Source organism: Periophthalmus magnuspinnatus, chromosome 21 (genome assembly GCF_009829125.3).
Source record: "Periophthalmus magnuspinnatus isolate fPerMag1 chromosome 21, fPerMag1.2.pri, whole genome shotgun sequence".
Lineage (NCBI taxonomy): Eukaryota > Metazoa > Chordata > Actinopteri > Gobiiformes > Gobiidae > Periophthalmus > Periophthalmus magnuspinnatus.
Window position 1 is genome coordinate 14,776,350 of NC_047146.1, and position 21,445 is coordinate 14,797,794.

A 21,445-nucleotide genomic window follows, 5' to 3' on the forward strand; every position below is an offset into this window, starting at 1 on the left:
AATTACAATTACAACATTTGGAAAAAGACCAACATTATTAGTGAAAGAATTAGTTAAGAAGTAGACATACATACAACATATAAGGTTTAGAAGAGGCTTTCGGACAATACAACAAATAAATCAAATCAAAAACTGCATAGACCCATTTAAAACATTAAAAACAGGTGAATGTGTGATTATAAATGTCTTTCACCAGACAATTCAAATGCATTAGTGGCACTATGTATCCAATTTTGCTCGTTCTTAAAATGTACTCTGTGTTTGTGAAGCAAAATAACCAGAAGTGTTTTTTTCTTCCCCCTTTTAGTTCAAGTATAGCCAGTTTTTAGACGTAGACCATCATGAGATCTTGCATTAAAAGTTCCCATATCAAAATTCAACAACAAGTGAGATATTCAGGCAGTGAAGTGAAGCGCAGTGCACAGTGATGGGGTTTAAATTCGTCACATCTCCACAGTCTAGCACCAAAAGAAAGGTTATTTGAACAGTTTATTTTCTGTAATTCAATGGGATAAAATTATAGATTTTTTTAGATTTTAAACTGTTATATAATTCTGAGATATTGTATTTTAAAGGATAAGCTTTAATCAAACCAAAACCTGAGATATTTATAGGTGGTGACTTAAATGAGCGTACCATTTAGTGTAGCTCGCACATCGTTTAAATGTTTCTAGAAAAAAATCATATACTTAGTTTTATTTACATTCAATGTTTTCAGGTCTTCAGCACAGTGTCTTTAAGCAATTTGAAGTCATTTCCCAACACCTCCAACTGTTGTAGTTTGAGCCGATGTGCAATAGGACAGTGGATATTAGTGTTTATGTGTGATACCTGAGCTCCAGAGTGGCACTCAGTCGCAGCTTCCCATTCCCTTTTACCAACCCAGGCCAAGCTGACTGATGATTAATCACATTTAACAGAGATACAAAGGCGATTGAGGAGCACAGTGCATTGCTGCAGCTAACAATATAATCTACTGTTTATGAATTCACCCATAATCTGGAAGGTTCCCAGTTCAGTCACATATTGTTGTTTCCTGGGCAAGACATTTCTCTACCACTGATTCCACATATATTTTACAGCATATATTTGCGTAAAAACTCACAATTTAGTCATCAATTTCTAATAAATTCCATCTGCGATTCTATGATGTCTCCCACCGAAAGCACAAATCGCTCAGGAGGGAAAAAAGAATCGTCTGTAGTGAGCATAATTACTTACAACAACGTATTCTTAGGAGTGATTTTAGCATTACAAAGGTTTTACAAAGGTTACAAACTTCACAGCGCATTACTGCAGTCTTACATTTGCTCTGGGCCTGGGTCACACTTTGCTCTCAGAGATTAGCAGAACCCTTCAATTAAAGTGTTTTGATTTTCCACAAAGCCGTTTCATTTTAAAACAGCACGTCTCAGGCTAAACTGTTGAAAATAATCACAAACATACATACTCCGCCACGTCTTTTAATATATTTCTTTACTGTATCAATGGATGCCCCCAGTGCCTGTAATTATGACTATATAAATCCAGATACCACAATTACAACCAGGCCAGAATCTTTGGCGTATTACCCCACTCCGCCGCGCCGCTATGGCCTATGCAACATCTGTTTTCTCGCTCCGTGCCGGAACCTGCTCTACCCTTTCAATTAGGAGCGCCACCAATAAAACACCCGGTTGCCAAGCGTTGTGTGAACCCAGGTAAATAGACAACAGCTTCCATCCAAGTAAACAAAAGCTAATGAAAGAGGACCATATCTTCGGATAACCTCTTAGCCGCAGGCGTTGAGAATTCCTAAGGTGCGCTGTAAAGGGGGCGGTGTTCTGTGGCACGGTGCCCAGAAGGGTGAGGTAGGCGCCAGAGCAGCCATGCCACCAGCCTATGAAGCCTGTTTCCTGCTTCATGAAAGGGGAATATTATTAATGCAACCTATCTGCCATTAAAATCTGCTGGCAGATATAGTGAGCAACTCCTCTCTGCGAAAAATAGCAAGTCCAGGCAGCTGCGTGACCCATTTGTAGTGACATAGTAGGACTAGCTAAAAGTCTCCATTCATGCTGTCAGTGTTAACGCCAAGATTTTAGCATTCATCTGTTTGGTTGTTTTTATTTTGTCGCTAATAACTTGTCTCAATGAAAAATTATCCTTACTCTATGTTTTGATAAGGTTACTGCAAAGACTAACATAGACCATTTTCAATTTCATGCAAATTTGAAGTCATAATCATAATTGCCATGCGAGGGATGCACCAATACAGCTTTTTCGGTTCTGATACCGATATCGATAATTTGGATTTAAATATCTGCTGATACCAGATTTCAAGCACTATCAGAACAGACAAAATAACACAAACCATATTCATTTTGATACAAATTTTAAGTCATAATCATAATTTCTATAACATGCTCGGGATGCACCAATACAGCTTTTTTAGTTCTGATACCGATATCGATAATTTGGATGCTGATACTAGATTTCAGCAACTATCAGAACAAAGTAAAGTTATATCCTTGCACAAATAATTTATGACAAAATTGTTTTCAATGTAACTGTTATATGCCCTTCAATTCACTAAAGAACTGCTTTGTATAATTCAAGTTCAAATTTTATGAGACATTCGGGGGTAACAAAGGCCAGTAAAAAGTCTAATTATATCAATTTAAAGCCTAATTATATCAAGGATTCAATTTTTTTTTAAATTATCAGTATGGGTGCATCTCTAAACCTTTTCAAAATGTGACATGCAATGGTTAGTTTCAGTCATCGGTAATATGTTTTTCAAATTATAGTACTCAAGCAGTTTTCTATAGCTTTCTTGACTTTGACTGATCACATGCCTATTTCATTCAAAAGTTTTATACGCTTCAACTGTAAATCAAATCCTTAACTGATTTGAACCAAGCCATTATGTCATTTACAACCATATAGAGGCCTGGCATGTGTCCCGTCGCACTGTTACCTTAAACACAAAACCAAAGTATAGACATTTTCATAATTGGAGCATCCCCATTGGTTTAACCTTTGTTCCATTCCCACCAAACGACGTATTATTCCTGATGTACATTCCTTACAGGCGTTTGTTGTGTTTGCCAACTCTTTCATATCGATGTCTGCTTAGCTGCTTAGACCTTCAATGTCTCCTTGCGTCTGGGGGCTCGATAACCAAACACACATGTCTCCCCTTTAGTTCTCGCCACCTCAGAAACAGTTTTAAAAGAGCCAGGCCCCCTTTTTTTTTACAGCCGTAAGGGGGTCTGGTCTGGTCTGGTCTGGTGGTGGTTGCTTTGGGGTGTTCAGATTGGGAGCACATTGAAGATGGTGGGGTTGACATGCAGTAAACATATGCGTAGGGTCACGGTGCATGCGCCCAGGTGAGCCGTGATGGGGGCCGTTAGGAGTTTCCGGGCCCCAGCGCCTCCAGTGATGCCCGCCATAAGAGCTCATTACAGCCCAAAGTGGAGCTGCGGCCTGTCCACCCACACCACCTGTCTGAAAGGGCTGTAGCTGTCACCCCATGTGTTCTTGTGGGGGGGGGGTAAATTTAAATGAACAAAAATAACAAGATGAACAAAAACCTATATAAAAAAATACATAAAAATAATAATAATAATAATAATAATAATAATAATAATAATAATAATAATAATAATAAATAATAATAATAATAATATAGCAGGAGGAGGAGTAATAGTTCGTGCTTAAAGTTGTTAGTTGTTAGTGGAAGTACTACCTAGTATTTTGTAGTAGTACTACTGTTGCAGAGAAAATGTTGTAAGAGTATCTGGTTGCAGTAGTACTTGTAATAGGCCTACTACTTTTGTTTTGTTGTTGTAGTAGCACTAGTACTAACCGGTAGCCACAGTATCAAATGAAGTGAAAAGAAGTGTTTTACATAATAGTTTTCCCTTTTTTCTAACTGGGAGCAAATAATTGGCAGGCATTGCACTAAAATAACCTAAATAGATCTAAAATGATCAAACATTTTCTCATTTTGAATCACGATGGAAAAATAAATACCAATATCTTTGAGTTCATGGGAAAATTCCACTCTTCTCAGTACAAACCCATCAGGTCTGAGCGGAGGCCGTGAACCCTACCTTTGTAAGTCAGCCTTGTTCTTTTTTAATGGTATTCTGAAATCAATTTGTTTAAATTGCCTCCATTTAACTTGCCCAAGTACAGCAGTCTTGAGAAGATCTGTATCGCAGTAATTAGGGAGAATGATTGGGGCAATTCATTATGCATAAGAGGATGTGAATGTTAAATAGGAGAGTTGTGTGTGAGAGAGATGCAGGAGATAGTGGCTGTGACCTCTGCGAGAAAACACTGCAAAATAAGTATTTATATAGACCTACTTTAGGATAACTGCATTTATATAACTAATAAGTAATTTATCACTGGCTATTGTGCAATGCTAACTTGTTAGACCTCACTGTGACGGAAAAAAGAGATTCTGTTAGCAAAAAAGTGTTGGTCAGCCATCACCCTACAACCAGACGGTAGCTGGTTAAAATCGCACCCAAAGCCAATACTGTAGTTGACCCAAATATGTCACGTCACCCACATTGTTCACTGCAGTAACAGTGATGAGGCTAGTTGCAGAAAGAAGGGCGTCTGGCATAAAATATCTCACTGTATGACAAACCAGTAACTAAATTAAAAGCGCACTGTGCAACTTTTCTGAAGGCAGTTCTGCTACCTACTTATCTCCTTGTTATTGATTTGCAGGTATCAGCACGCTCATAATAAGAATGCATAGATTTCCCCTGTGATTAAATGAATGCTAAATATTCTAGATACAGATATTAGATATATATAGAACAGGCAAATCAACAACACGATAACACATTTTGAAGTGCGATATAATGCTGAAGTAAATATAGATGATAAAAGATAATATTGAAACTAATTTATGCCACTGACACAAGACCCAAGAGCACATCTAAACCACAAAAACTATTCTAAATCTACAATATTGCTTAAAAATCATGCAATAAATAAGTAAACAGCAGAATGAAACACTTTAGTTCTTAGTTTATACCTATGTTGAGTCATAGAAGTTATTCATTCAACCTTTTACAGCTTAAATCTTATCATATAACCAAAAATAAACAAAAATTTCCCAGTAGTGCAAAGAAAAAGTACTCACGATAAATACTGGCCCCACAAACTATTGTTCCAGCTTTCATATTTTGAACACTTAGTCGATATAATACAGTAATTATCGTGACAGTAGTATCTTTGACTAGCCTGCTGTTACATTTGCACAGAAAAGTATTGTTATTTTTGATTTTTGCATGCATAAAAACTGTTTACAGTGTAATTTACTGTTCTACTTATAAAAAATAAACCTAACTCTACCTCTGTACTCTGTGTCTTAGCTGTATCGCGTTTCTCCAGCCCTCGCCTGACCCCCAGACTGAGCAGGAAAAGAGCCCTGTCCATCTCTCCCCTGTCCGACGCCAGCATCGACCTGCAGACCATGATCCGCACCTCACCCAACTCTTTAGTGGCCTACATCAACAACTCACGCTCCAGCTCAGCGGCTAGCAGCTCCTACGGGCACCTGTCTGTAGGGGGGCTAAGGTATGTCAAAAGAATCTTGGAAAATCTTGGAACAGTTCCTCCAGCTCATGATGCTATGCTGAGGCTTTGCTAACATCAAATAAACAGAGGACGTATTATATATATGTTTTTTGAGCTTTCTACCATGTGATAATGTTGTTCCCTTTTCAAAAACATGTCTAAAGAGGTACTAGATGTCATCCATGCATGTTTGAGTAATCTAGCGATCTCTCCCGGGCCCTATTCGAACCCTCCTTACTTTTGCTGTAAGATTCTGTGCATTGCTCCGCCCACAAGCCTACATGACAAATCTCCATCAATATACAAAAACATGATACAAAACTGTACACAGCAACTAGACAAAGCACACTGATTGTGCTGTGATAGTGCTCTGAAGGGGGAGTGACTTAACACAGAGAGCAAAGGGAGTGTCAAAAACCAAAAACGTGAAACTTATAAGACATTTTCAGCAAATATAGCACTTTCAAGCAATAAAAGCTATCATGGTGATCTAAATATGTTACGTGTGAGCAGTTGATGCCGTATAGAGGTAAAATACTCCCTCTTTAACACGTAAAAGAATAGTATACGGCTGTTTGATGAAGTTTGGAGCATAGGCCAAGATGAGTTCTCTTATTTGGGCCATTATTATTGTAAACTAAACTAAAATTCTTAATTGGGCGCTGCATTAAAACTTTTCCAGTAGATTTCAGAGCTCCAAAATTGACGCTAATATGAGCAAACTGGTGGTGAAGAGCATTTTGTTGACTTCTACTTAGTGACATCACAAGGTGGAACATTTTGAGCTCTGGATGTCGAGATAAACACATATACTGATGCGCAAGTTTAAACTCCTGCTAACAAATGTTTATCTCATTAGCCCGTCATTCAGCTTCCCTCACCCCATGAACCCAGTGGCCTACCAGCAGCTCCTGTCCCAGCAGAGGGGCCTAAACGCCTTTGGTCACACTCCTCCTCTGATACAGCCGTCTCCTGCCTCCTTCTCTGCTCGCCAACACCCCCTCACCTCCTCCATGACGACATCCCATAATACCTCCAACTCTGAGGGCAACCAGGTACGACTTATTTTAGTCCGTGTTGCAACTGACACTCACAATGTCAAATGAAAAAAAGTGTTTGATTTAATTCCCAGACAGTGTGTAAAGTTTCTGTGTAGAGTTTGCATGTTCGCTTTGTGTCTGGGTGAGTTTCCTCTGTCGACTGCAGAGGACAAGTTAACTTTAAAGGAACTGTACATAGCCTTTGCTCAGTTCTGTTATAAAAAAGGTACTACAATCACGACCGAACCTCATTTTCTGTGCCTAAACCTGCAGATAGAGGACACATACGTTTTTCCTCATTCTCAATATATGGACAGGCCTCAGTGAAAGATCAGAACCTCCAGATTTGGCTGCAAGTGCTATGGTTTAGGAATTGAAGATTTAGATCAGAGAGATTTCTTTTAGGTTTAAACAATCTGACACTCATGACTCTCTGACAATCTGAGGCTCATTCTTCTGACTGGATAATCATCAAAATTATAAACAAATTATACACAATTTGGCTATCATGTCGAATGGTTTTGTAGCTAAGAATAAATGATCATTAAAATTGTTATCTGTAAAAGATATATTTGATTTGAACTGAATCTGGGGACAGAGATAGGTCACGTTTATGGAATTTAAAATCAAAATCTTACATATGATTCCTTTACGATGTGTCATGACAGGTTACATTATAAGTAACCACACTTGTTCCCACCGAAAAATGCACATGTTTTGATCAAGCAGCACATTATTATTAGACATGACTTAAACCTCCCTGTACTTCCTCTTTATAGCGCCACTGTTTACTTTATGTTCCTTATTTCATGTAAACATCTCATGCCAGGAGCGGCCCCATCTTGTATTCGTCTTCTATCAGCTGCCTCCTGCACTGTGTCAGAGCTAAAAGCCATGTGCTAACTTGACACAAACCATAATAATAACCAAACATTTAGACATGGTTAAATAGCTGGTTTTTAACAGCGACTGAGACCACATTTCACAGTTTGGTTGACAGATAAATGTATTTAAAATGCGTATGACAGGTTTTCATGTTTTTCTGTTTATGATTTGGTTTGGTGGGGTAGTACCTGTGGTTAATATTTATCGTAGTTTACATCAGTTAAGTGGCAGTTTGTGGGGAAAAAAATTATAAGAAAAGTAGAAAAGTAAAGGAAATACCTCTACCTATGTCATCAACAGAAAAAATATGTCACATCCGCTGCTCATGTCCAACCAATAAGTAAAATTATAAATGACAAAAAGGCATATCTTTAAAAAATGCATATATATATTATTATGTTCAGTATGTTTTAGTTTAATGAATAGTCTAATCTGTCCTATGCACTTTAACAATGTCTTGGTGGGAACATATACAGCCTCCTTCAATGCTTAATAAATCTCAGCACCACAACTGCCGGAGTTTCCCCATTCTTTTCCATACTAAGTGGCGTCAATGGCTTCCTCTCGTCACATCAAAGCCTCTATACCAATAACTTTTTTCATATTTCTTGTGGCTTTGGCGATCGTAAAGAAGTCTAAACTGTTTAGTCTCGGCGGCGGTCTCCGGGCTGACTTATGGGCCGCGGTGCCTGGTGCGACCAAGACTCCCCCCCCCCCCCCCCACTCCGCGGAATAGGAACGCAACCCCGAGCCAAAAAATGTAACCACAAAATGACACTAGCATGCTCTTATCTGATACGACGCTAGCTAGCTGCTTCTCGCGGTGCAGAAGTGGTGAAGTAGATTCTAGTGGTTTCGTGAAGTGGTTTGATGATTAAATGAAAAGAAAAAACAGTAAGAGCAGCTTAGAGGGTGTGTGTGTGTTAAAGTAATCATGCTTTGAGCTCATTGGGGAGTAGTATACTGGATTCGCTGATTTGTAAATGTCAAAAAAAGGAATAGTTGTCATTTACTGAGACGTTAAGTAACTGGGTTGGTTTTGGGCAGTGGCGTTTCTAAATAAAGGACAGGCTGGGCAAATGTATGGGGGGCCCCAATGCTGAAAGTATATATTTTAGCCTTGCTTTGAAATTAGCATAAACCTGTGTAAACATTTAATAAGTGTGCTGAAGTTTTATTCTAATTTACTGACGAAAATGTCACAATCTTGTATTTATCAAGAACCAGTGAGTTCTTCCGGGAAAATTTATCTTTTGCCCCCCCCCCAAATTCAAAATGGCCCTGATTTTGTATCTTCTCTTCAGAACGCAGGTGGGGACCCGGCCGTTAGCAGTACTGTCAACCCGCTCAACACCAAGAGGTCAAAGGTCAAGACGGAAGCGGAAGGACCCCTACCCATCTCACCGTCCACTCAGGTACAAAATGAAATCTTGAGGCCATTTTAACCCCAGATTAAAAAAAACAAAACATGCTAACCTATGCTAAAAGGCCCCGTTGATTTAGTGGTAATGTATGGTTAAAAGTGATAATAATAGTAAATACTTTATAACAAATGATCTGCTTGGGGTATTTTTTTGCTTGTGTTGTCAATACCAAACAAATGTCACATGTTTATTTGGGGGGTTAACCCTCGACACCCCTAACTACATTAACTCCATCCATCTTCTCCTGTAGGTCTAAACAGCTGCTTTACCAGTAATACCTCTTACATTAACCACAATAGATTACTTTTTAAATGCTATTAATTAAACCACCGCCGTACCTCTATTTCAGATTGATTAGAAGGTAATGAATAAAAATGCTGCTTAAATCAATGCGTTGCCGCTGGTTTGATATCTAGAAACAACTCATTAGGATTACGGAGCAGATAAGATAAGACAGATGCAAAATAGTACTGGCGAATGTTTGTCCCACGTATTGACCACAGATTTGGCTAAAAGATGGAGTTGAACGCGCACATTTGTCACTTCTTCTCATCGGAGTGGATGCATTAATCTTAAACTGGTCTGTGTGTAGGATCACGGAGGAGGGGTCCTGGATTTGAGCGAGGATCTGGATAAAGACGAGTGTAAACAGGAACCAGAGGCTATCTACGAGACCAACTGTCACTGGGAGGGCTGCAGCAAGGAGTACGACACCCAGGATCAACTCGTACATGTGAGTGGGGTTGAAGTTATGATATTAGACCGTAGACCATTTTCTATCTGATATACGGTAGAAACAAGGGGTAATAATATTCTTTTTTTTTTTTTTTTTTTTTTTTATGAAAAAAAACAAACAGTGCAGTACAAAACATCACCGGACTTGACAAGAGATAGAAACATGCACAGAAGACAAAGAAACAGACAAGAAAATCAGAAACCTGGTACAAAGCAAAGGACAAGAAACAGAAATAAAACAATGATCAGAGCTTGGGGTGGGCTGGGGGGGGTGGGTTGAGGGATGGGCTGGTTGCGTACAATGAGCTAATGTTTTATTATTGAGCAGGTAAAAAGAATGAATGAGTGAGTATAGTTATGAAGATAAAACTAGTTTTGACATTCAGTTTCAGGGTTGAGTCTCCATTCTCTTTTATTTATTTTTTTCCTTTTTTCCCTCTTTCCCTCTTTTCCTTTTTCTTTTTTTCCCTTTTTGTCTTTTTTTCCTTAAAATTTGTATATATATATATATATATATATATATATATATATATATATATATATATATATATATATATATATATATTCTTTTTTAACACAGATAATATAGTAAGGAAGGAGGTGGACAGTGTTTCCCATAGATTTTGTTCAGACTATGGCGTCAGTACTTTATAGAATAAGGAAGACAAGAAATCACAATACAACCAAATCAAAGTGCAGAGTGCAGAATAAAAACATTTCAGTCATATGCACAGCTAAACAGAACTGTTTGAGCCTGGATTTAAACATTGTCAAAGTAGAGGCCTGTTTCACATCTTCAGACTGTTCCAGGTTTTAGCTGCACAACTAAAATGCTGATTCCTCATGTTTAGTCTTGACTCTGGCCCCTGAGGTCTTCATAGTGTGAGAAGGTTCATATGGCACTAACATGTTGGATAATAATAATAATAATAAAAAAATAAAAATAAAAATAATAATAAAAATAATAATAATAATACATTTAATACAATTTGTAGGGTTATTGCCTGTATTTCATATTTAAGCAGTTGTTTTGGACAGTACAAGAAGCAATACTTTGTTATGCCAGTGTTTAGACTATGAAGGTGTATTTTAGACATTGGGGGACACCATAGTCTCTTTTATTAATGGGAAACACCTTGTCTCCGTGAAGATGTTATTGCTTTGGCTAGAATGGCTAGAATGATCCACAGTATGCCATGAAACATATCTGGGAAACACGCAGATAATGTCATCAGGTTACAGGTCAGATTTGTGGAGAGGCGAGCCCATACACAGTAATTCAAGCAAAAATAAATAGATAAATCACCCATACTTGAATTAAATTCCACGGAGACAAACTGGCAGTTGACCACGTTACCAGACCTCTATCCTGTTGTTTTAGTCTACTCTTCTAATTTACATTAATTATTAACAACATGAGCAATAACTGAAAAAGTCACATAAAGCAAATAATGCATAAAAACAATATGATACATTTTTATCTCGTTGAACAAATGTTAAAAGCGCTGTACCTGATTTTTACTCTCTTAAAGTTAAAAACAGAGCTAGTTCATTATAAAATGGTTTACAGTGGTTCAAACTTATTCCTCACTTACCTTTTGAGCATTTTACTTATTTATCAGAGTTTATAAGTGCTTTTTAGAACTTTCAGAAGCTAGTCACGATGATGGTAACAGCAACTAGCATGCTAAAAAACACTTCCTGATTCTCTGATGGTTAGAAATAAAACAAAACACTTTATAATTAGATGCAGACAGGACAGACCTGACTTATTTGGACCTCAAGAGCTGCTTATATAACATATCTTGATCTGGGGAAAGACAAATTTTGCTCAGATACATGGAAAAAAATTGCGTACTGGCCCTTTAACTGACAAATGTAGAAAATATATGAGAAATTATAAGTTCAGATTCATTACTTTTTGCAACGACAAAATTTCATTCACACCAAACGTATCAAAGCTGAGTTAAAAGTAAAAGAAACAAAACACGGCAATACATCTTAATTAGACGCCTTTGCTTGAACCGTGCACTTGACTAAAACTCCCAAACACCTTCTTTGTGTCGCCCATTAAACGTGGCTGTGATCTTTCCTGTCTGCCTGACACGAGCGCCGGTAATGAGCCCGCGGGCCCTCTCCAAATTCAACTGCAGCTGTGCCCCCCTTCCCCCTCACGCCCCCCGACCCCTCACGCCCCCGCGACCTCCGACCCCCGACCCCTCACTCTTCCGAACCCGGCCCCTGAAGCTCAAGACTCGGCCGTAAATCCAGTCCCCCTCGTGGGTTAAGCGAGCTGATTGTCACGTGAACACTAAGAGGGGAATGTGTCAAGACCAAAGACCCGAGAACTGATGGGAGGGTTCACTACGGGGTGTTACAAGTCAGAACCAGGGTTAGCGCTGAAGAACTTTGGCCCTCCCCAGCTTCCATAGTGTGTGAAAGAATGCCAATTTGCTCGGAAAGGACAGCTGAACGGATCTGCTGAGGTCAATGCATTTTAAAACCATCAGTGTGTAACAAAGTTTGATAATACAGACTGGGAAATCATTATAGTTTGATGAAGCAGTTACTAAAAGTTTTTTAAATCAGTCATATTTATTTTGTATACACAGCAACTATAAACCTGAACAGTTAAAGGCACGTTATGTAACTTTTCTGGTGTAGGTTACTGCTTGTCTTCATAGAGAGGTTATTGCTTTGCCTGTAATTTTCCACATTTTGACATCAAACTTGTCTATCTTACATTTATTACTCATGGTTATGTTGCTAAAATATGTATTCTTACTGTTAGTGGGCTCATCTCACAGTAGATCTGACCTGTAACTTGGCCCGTGTGGTTCACCTGCTTGTTTCCATGGAAATATATATGTCTAATGATATTCTGTAGAACATTGCAGTCAAAGCAATGATATCTAAAAGTTTCACATCTTAAAATTGTTCATTAATCTGCATACTGTTTGTCTGAACCATTTCACAATCATCAGTCATCATTTCAACAATCATTAATATAAACTCTTCCCAAATAGAACTTAAAACTTAATTGCATTTTCATACTCCAGAAATTGTATTGTACCCAACTTTTTTTTTTGCAAACATTTTTTCCGTCCCTGAACACATTTTTGTTTGGTCTCAATCGTCTCACTAAATCAGCAGAAGCACACACCTGCCGCTTCACTTTTGGGCTCTGCTCCCCAGACTTAGCCCGTCTGACGAGCTCCAGAAAACAGAGTTTGTGCCTAATATAACCTGCAAATAGAGGCCGCACACTTGTTTCCATTTCTTCCAGTCTAGCTCAACTACAAATAGTGAATAAGTGAAGGATTGTGGGTAGGGATGTCCTTGTAAGCAGGGTGGTACTGTTGGGTGTGTGGCTGTTTGACTGTGGTGGAAAAATTAAAGCATGTACAGGTTAAAGGCGCAGTATGTAATATTTGGAGATGTTTTTGCTTTGTTTATAATAGTCCACAGTATGGTATTAAACTGTTCTATCTCCATGGAGACAAGCAAGTGACACTGAATGGTGAAGTTTAGATCAGATCTACAGAGTCAAAATGCACGTTTTTTTTAGAGCAATAAAAACACCATGATATATAATTTTGCTGTAATGTGAAACATTCTAGGCCAGGGGTCGGTAACCTTTAAAACCTAAAGAGCCATTTGGACCCAGCTTCCATGGAAAAGAAAACACTGGGAGCCGCAAAGACTTTTTGACATCTAAAATGAAGATTACATTATATATTGCTTTTTTAACCTTTACACTATAGTGTGTTGCCTATGAAATCCATGAAGCAAAATATCTGCATGAATATTTATTTTACTTGTTTAATGGGACTTCTGCTCGTGGACCTTGTTCTAGGCAAAGCAATAACATTACCATGGAGACAGACGGTTGACCCCCCACCAGAAAAATTACATAGTATACCCTTAAATTTTGTACATAAGCATCAGTTAATTGTTCAAAATAGCTATTTTATATAACTGAACCAAAATCTATATATTGCACACACAAAAACAAGTGTCAGGTTAAAATTGTACATGAAACTAGTTCATTTTAAACGGTGTGCAGTGGTTTAAAATCATTCCTCACTCACCTTATGCATTTCATCCAAATTCTTCACTGCAACAAGTTTATAAATTCACAACTTTCAGAGGCAAGAACGGTTGCTGCCACGGTAATGATAATAACAACTAGCATGCTAACAGTGCACTTCCTGATTATCGGATAATAAAACACTTTATAATTAGATGCAGACAGACAGCACACAGTGGACTTACTTTCGACCTCAACAGCTGCTCATACAGTGTATTTATACTGGGACAAGACACATTTTGCCTGTACTTTATATTTTTAAGTAATTACTTCAGCCAGTAAGTGTTACATTGTTGTATATTTTGAAATCAAAGAATCTTAATAATTTGAAATAAACACAAAATGAAAAATCAATCGTCAAGAACCAGTTGCAACTTAAGAAATTATCTTTACGATGCAACCATGATGCAAACTCTTGTAAAACACAAATAGCCCAATTTTGTTTGCACATCTTGAGGAACTTGAGTCACTTACTTCCTTTACCACCAAAAAAGAAGAGAATAGGTTATAAACATGATAGTGGCTTTTTCCTGTTTCTTTCTGTCCTTCACTGAGGAAGTCCACCACACACACCGCCTGAACAAACACATGACACTTTTAAACTTGTTTCAGCTTTCAATCGGTGCATAGTAACTGTCAGTTGTAACGGATAGGCCATAATAGATAGGCCCATTCATCTGTCTGTGATGTAAAGGGGAGCGGCGTTCGGTGGGAAACAAGACAGGAATGTGCTGAGTCGACTCGCGCGTAAACAATATCCAAGCTATTTTTGTACCATGTGGTTCGAATTTGGCTGGAAAAATTCTTCACAAGTATCTGTCATCAGAAAACTAATCTAATTTTGTTTTATTATATTATCTATTATTATATTATGGGATTGGGTTTTTATGTTCCTGTCGGTTACATAATCAAATGATACAATAAAAGTCTGAAACAAAGATAACACATCATTCAAGACTGAAAAAATGTCAAATATTATTAGTTTATGGGCTTGATATGATTAAATTACATTAAGTTAGTGTTTTTGCCAAGTTGTTACATTGTGAGTAGGAGAGCATAATGAATTCAATACAATATTCAAAAACGATGGTACATTTTGTAAAAACTATTTTTTATTGATACATGTACTAGTTTGACATTTGCTCCGTGATAACATTTATTTAGATGCATTCAGTTTCTGCCAGAATGTACCATTTGTCTTACTTCAGTTTACAATACAGTGGCATGATGCTGGAAAAAACTTCGATTTCATTTCGATTCATAATTTATGATTTTATATAAAGATGCAATTCACAGTGCACATTTTAAGGAGCTCTATTTCATTATATTATTAAAGGCACTGATTTGTAGTGTCTTAAAATTGTGAAAAACAGAGCTAGTTCATTTTAAACCAAAGGTGTCCAAAATTTTTTTTATTGAGGGCCACATCTCAAAACATATTCGAAGCGGAGGGCCACAGACCAGTGATCAGTGCAGTGCGGCGCTTTAAACACAGCTTTGACAGAGCCGCTGTGTATTAATAAAGCTTGAAACACATTCATTTTACGTCTGTATCACACTGCAATGTGATGTTTGAGGATGTAGTGGTAGAAATAGTTTAATTTGCTGTTAAAAGTACTGCATATGATCAATTGGGCCGATTCAGCAGGTTCAGCGCGACGCCTAAGGGCCAATAAAAACTGGTCTGTGGGCCGCATTTGGCCCCCGGGCCATAGTTTTGACTCCTCTGTTTTAAACAGTTTGCAGTTGTCTGAAGTTACTCCTCACTTACCTTATGCATTCTGAGCATCCTGATTATTCAATGAGTTTATAAGCGCTTTTCACAACTTGTGGAGGCCAAAGCGGACTAACTCACACTTGCTGATAATAAGACAATAAAAAAAACATTTTAATTAGATTCAGATAGCACGCAGCGGACATATTTTGACTTCAAGAACTGCTTATACGGAGACTTTAATATTTGAGACAAGATTGAAAAACAAACTGCAAAATGAAAAAAATACGTAAATATGAGAACATGGGGTTAGTAATTAGCAATTAGTGAAAATACAGGAGAATCTTAGCAATACTGTAATTCGACAATTGTTGAATTTGCAACATATTACTCCATATTACATATTACTACTAGAAACGTTTTCCATTAATAGTACTGGTACCTACAACTATCATATGAGTACTCTCTATCAAACGCAATTTTGTATCACACAGTTAAATTACTTTTTATTTATTTTCAGCATATCAACAATGACCACATTCACGGTGAGAAGAAGGAGTTCGTGTGCCGCTGGGAGGAGTGTTCCCGGGAGCAGAAGCCCTTTAAGGCGCAGTACATGCTGGTGGTCCACATGAGGCGCCACACCGGAGAGAAACCTCACAAATGCACGGTAAGAAGGAACGACCTACAACCAGCCAGCGCTAATCAAGTGATCAGAGGCAGATGGACGTCTTGGGGCTAAAATAGGAGAGCGTGCATTCCCATAATATAGTCATAACTCCAAACAGGTGGAGCAGGACTTACATCCACGCTGATTTGTTGTTGAGGTTATGGTTTATGCATATGCAGGTCAGGACAGGACAGTAAGTTCACATCGGGAGGCTTGGTGATGGTGTCCACGGGTTTCAGAATGATGAAACTTAGCACTGTTGCCATAGTAGTAAGCAATTTAAAGCAGACTTACGCAAAATCGACTTTTAGAGCATTTAATCATGTTATAGTTGTTTCACCTTCTCATTTTCCCTCTCGAAGTTGTTTTTGGAGTGATTTGAGCATTTGAGATTTGAGCAATCTTTAATTTCTTATTTTCAAGACGCCATATTGATCAATCCCCTTTTTCACCGCCACCGTTATACACGCACTGGTCTGTACTTACTTCGTTCCTCATTTTTATTTTCTTCATCGATGATACTTGTGGGATGCTGCGGTGTCACATAGTCATTTTGGCATAAAAATGAAAAAAAAAATCCGCTACTTGCTGTCAGGATCTGCACGGACTCTGTGTTGTGATGACGAACAAGTCAGCAAACTTGTTTGTTTTATTAAGTCGTTTAAGATGAATATTGTGATTTTAAATGGGCAGTTTATAGCCTAATGATCCAACGTGTCAATAGGCGCAATAGGTCGTCTTTAAAACAAAATGTGATATGTTTTGAATAGTGAAAAGTCCCCAAAATGTCAGATAACAACAGAATGCTTCAAATGAACATTGTAAAAAGGGTTGAACGATATAACGATAGAACTTTAATTGTTATCTGATCCTTTGACAATATGTTTTTTTGTGATATCGTCATAGTGATTCTCTTCATTTCTGTTTAATGCTATGCTCAAACAAATAAAGAAAACATTACATCTTTATAACATATATAGAGACACTAACTGCTTGAATCCTGACCATTAATTTTACAATCAACTAAAACACTATAAAACAGTTCTTAGTGAATTATCTGAACTACTTGCAGGATTTAAATATGAGCCCAAGTGGGAGCTCTAAAGTCTTGAAAAGGAGAATTTCCAGGGCTCTTGCAACATCCACATTATTATGATAAGATGTGAAAACTTTATCTCCTAAAGTAAACACATTACCTCATACTCGGTCAGGCTGACATCCTCTTTCACCAGTGATAACCTTTTACTACAAACACCACCAAAACTGGCCTTGAGTGTTTTCTTTCTTGCTGATTTTCTCTTTTATATCACAATAAAATCAGGCTTTTAAACCTAAAATATGACTAAGGACATTGACTAAACAGCTTGGGCTCTGGAACCCAACTTCTTGAGAGGGGTTGGACTCTCCATTTCTCTGGCGTTGCCCGCGGGGAGCGGCGGCGAGCTGGTGTGGGCTTGCTCATTGCCCCACAGCTCAGCTGCCACGTGTTGGAGTTCACCCCGGTGAACGAGAGGGTCACGTCCCTGCACCTTCGGGTCGGGGACAGGTCTCTCACTGTTGTGTCGGCCTACGGGCCAAACAGCAGTGCGGAGTACCCGGCCTTCTTGGAGTCCCTGGGAGGGGCACTAGACAGTGCACCAACCGGGGACTCCGTTGTTCTCCTGGGGGACTTGAATGCCCATGTGGGTAATGACAGTGACACTCGGAGGGGCGTGATTGGGAGGAATGGCCTCCCCGATCTGAACCCGAGTGGTGTTTTGTTATTGGACTTCTGTGCTAGTCACAGTTTGTCCATAACAAACACCATGTTCGAGCACAAGGTGTCCATCCATGTGGCACCAGGACACTCTAGGTCGGAGGTCGATGATCGACTTTGTTGTCGTGTCATCTGACCTCCGACCGTGTATCTTGGACACTCGGGTGAAGAGAGGGGCTGAGCTGTCAACTGATCACCACCTGGTGGTGAGTTGGATCCGCTGGCGGAGGAGGAAGCCAAACAGACCTGGCAGGCCCAAGCGCATCGTGAGGGTCTGCTGGGAACGTCTGGCGGAGCCCTCTGTCAGAGGGGTCTTCAATTCCCACCTCCAGGAGAGCTTCTCCCTGATCCCGGGGGAGGCTGGGGACATGGACTCTGAGTGGGCCATGTTCTCCACCTATATTGTCAATGCGGCTGCTCGTAGTTGTGGTCGTAAGGTCTGCGGTGCTTGTCGCGGTGGCAATCCCTGAACCCGGTGGTGGACACCGGAATTAAGGGATGCCGTCAAGCTGAAGAAAGAGCCCTATCGAGCCTTGTTGGCTTGTGGGACTCCTGAGGCAGCTGATGAGTACCGGCAGGCCAAGCGTGCCGTGGCTCGGGCAGTCACAGAGGCAAAAACTCGGGGTTGGGAGGAGTTCGGGGAGGCCACGGAGGAGGACTATCGGACGGCCTCAAAGAGATTCTGGCAAACCAACGCCTCAGGAGGGGGAAGCAGTGCTTCACCAACACTGTTTACAGTGCGGGTGGAGAGCTGCTGACCTCGACTGGGGATGTTGTTGGGCGGTGGAAGGAATACTTTGAGGATTTCCTCAATCCCCCCGTCATGTCTTCTGAGGAGGAAGCAGAGACTGGGGACCCGGAGGCGGACTCGTCCATCACCCTGGCTGAAGTCACTGAGGTGGTTGGCAAGCTCCTCGGTGGCAAGGCTCCGGGGTTGGACGAGATCCGTCCTGAGTACCTCAAGTCTCTGGATGTTGTGGGGCTGTCTTGGCTGACACGTCTCTGCAACATCTCGTGGTGGTCGGGGACAGTACCTGTGGAATGGCAGACCGGGGTGGTGGTCCCTCTGTATAAGAAGGGGGACCGGAGGGTGTGTTCCAATTACAGGGGAATCACACTCCTCAGCCTTCCCGGTAAGGTCTATTCCAGGGTACTAGAGAGGAGAATCTGACCGATAGTCGAACCTCGGATTCAGGAGGAGCAGTGTGGTTTTTGTCCTGGTCGTGGAACACTGGACCAGCTCTATACCCTCCATTGGGTCCTTGAGGGTTCATGGGAGTTTGCCCAACCAGTCCACATGTGTTTTATGGATCTGGAGAAGGCATTTGACCGTGTCCCTCGTGGTGTCCTTTGGGGGGTGCTCTGGGAGTATGGGGTCCGGGGCCCTTTGCTAAGGGCTGTCTGGTCCCTGTATGACCGGAGCAGGAGCTGTGTTCGCATTGCCGGCAGTAAGTCAGACCTGTTCCCGGTGCATGTTGGACTCCGCCAGGGCTGCCCTTTGTCACCGGTTCTGTTCATTATATTTATGGACAGAATTTCTAGGCGCAGCCAGGGGCCGGAGGGGGTCTGGTTTAGGAACCACAGGATTTCATCTCTGCTGTTTGTGGATGATGTTGTCCTGATGGCTTCTTCGAGCCAGGACCTGCAGCAGGCACTGGGGCCGTTTGCAGCCGAGTGTGAAGCGGCTGGGATGAGAATCAGCTCCTGCAAATCCGAGGCCATGGTTCTCGACCGGAAAAAGGTGGTTTGCCCTCTCCGGGTGGGTGGTGAGTCTCTGCCTCAAGTGGGTCTCGGGGTCTTGTTCACGAGTGAGGGAAGGATGGAGCGTGAGATTGACAGGCGGATCGGTGCAGCATCTGCAGTGATCGCTGTATCGGTCCGTTGTGGTAAAGAAGGAGCTGAGCCCAAAAGCAAAGCTCTCAATTTACCGCTCAATCTACGTTCCTACCCTCACCTATGGTCATGAGCTCTGGGTAATGACCGAAAGGACAAGGTCGCGGATACAAGCGGCTGAAATGGGTTTCCTCCGCAGGGTGGCCGGGCGCACCCTTAGGGATAGGGTGAGGAGCTCGGTCACACGGGAAGAGCTCGGAGTAGAGCCGCTGCTCCTACATGACGAGAGGAACCAGTTGAGGTGGCTCGGGCATCTGCTCAGGATGCCTCCTGGACGCCTCCCTAGGGAGGTGTTCTGGGCATGTCCCACCGGGAGGAGGCCCCGGGGAAGACCCAGGACACGCTTGCATGGGAACGCCTTGGGGTCCCACCGGAGGAGCTGGAGGACGTGTCCGGGGTGAGGGAAGTCTGGGAGTCCCTGCTTAGACTGCTCCCCCTGCGACCCGGCCCCGGATAAGTGGAAGAAAATGGATGGATGGACATTGACTAAATTTACACAGAACATTATAGGCTTAAAGGTGCAGTATGTAACTATGCTTGTCTCCATGGAGATGTTATTATTTTGCGTGTAACCTGATGGAAACAAGCAGGTGATGTACAGGCCAAGGTACCAGGCCAGATCTGCAAAGAGGCGAACCCACTCACTTTCTGTAAGAGACTTCTGAGGAATAAAATGCCTGTAATTTAATGAATGAATGAGATTAATGCCATGCTGTGGATCATTCCAGAGAATTACACATCCACGGGACCAACCAAGTGGCACAAACCTTACTGGAAATGTTACACAGTACAACTTTAAATCCATCCATTCTCCTATCTTACCTGGAATACACATCATTCAAACAGAACCAATATGTTTATTTCTAATCCAAAATTTGATTTCCTCTTCTTACTTAAAAACTCGACGGAACTTCCCAACTCAAGCTTCGATATTTTATTTCTTCAACCCAGTTCCAGGTTAGATCGCTCCATGTAACCCGCCCTCTTTTACCCCCTGTACAAACTAATCAGACACATCTTTGAGAATCCTTTGTGGCGATATGTTCTGTGTTGATAAATCATGGGGGGTTCGTCTCCGGCTCGCTGGGTGAAGATCAGATCGCAGAGGCTGTTTTTGACGTCTTCAAAGCGGCGCCCAAGTTCTTCTGAATATATTAAACACATGAGCGGTGAAGGCCATGTGAAAGGCTGAGTGACTGTGGGGATGAGTAACTTAAATATGCAGACGAGGAAGAGGCTACAGAGGGATCCTTATGGGCCGGGACTGATGTTCTATAACCCGTATTACAAGAAGATATGTATAAAGTCACACTAAACCAGGGATGGGTCGAGTAGCCAAAAATTATGCTCAAGTGAGAGTAGCATTACTTAGAAAATAGTATAACTCAAGCAGTGGTCCAAGAAATTACTCAAGTACTTAAAGAAGAAGGACAAAATATTAAATAATGCACATTTTTTTAAATTTTCAAACGATACAAAAATGTGAAAAAAAATACATTTTGTCTGAAGGAGCGGTGCAAAAAACACAAATACTTTCATATTTTCAACATAAAACTTGTGTTACTTTTAGACTTACTCACAGTGGGAAGAGGTACCGAAACTTTTACACAAGCAAGAGTACTGTTACTTTGATTATAATATTACTCAAGTAG

The 21,445-nt window shown here is 40.6% G+C and overlaps 1 protein-coding gene across 2 annotated transcripts in view; it reads left to right on the top strand.

The window, feature by feature from the left end:
- The window catches only part of gli2a (GLI family zinc finger 2a), a 105,688-nt gene that overhangs the window by 74,846 nt on the left and 9,397 nt on the right, over positions 1-21,445 (top strand). For both annotated transcript variants that reach the window (XM_055230356.1, XM_033986901.2), the window contains 5 exons: positions 5,382-5,586; positions 6,446-6,641; positions 8,816-8,926; positions 9,528-9,668; positions 15,995-16,144. In XM_055230356.1, the coding sequence (XP_055086331.1) occupies positions 5,382-5,586; positions 6,446-6,641; positions 8,816-8,926; positions 9,528-9,668; positions 15,995-16,144 (803 nt within the window). The remainder of the gene's footprint in view (positions 1-5,381; positions 5,587-6,445; positions 6,642-8,815; positions 8,927-9,527; positions 9,669-15,994; positions 16,145-21,445) is intronic.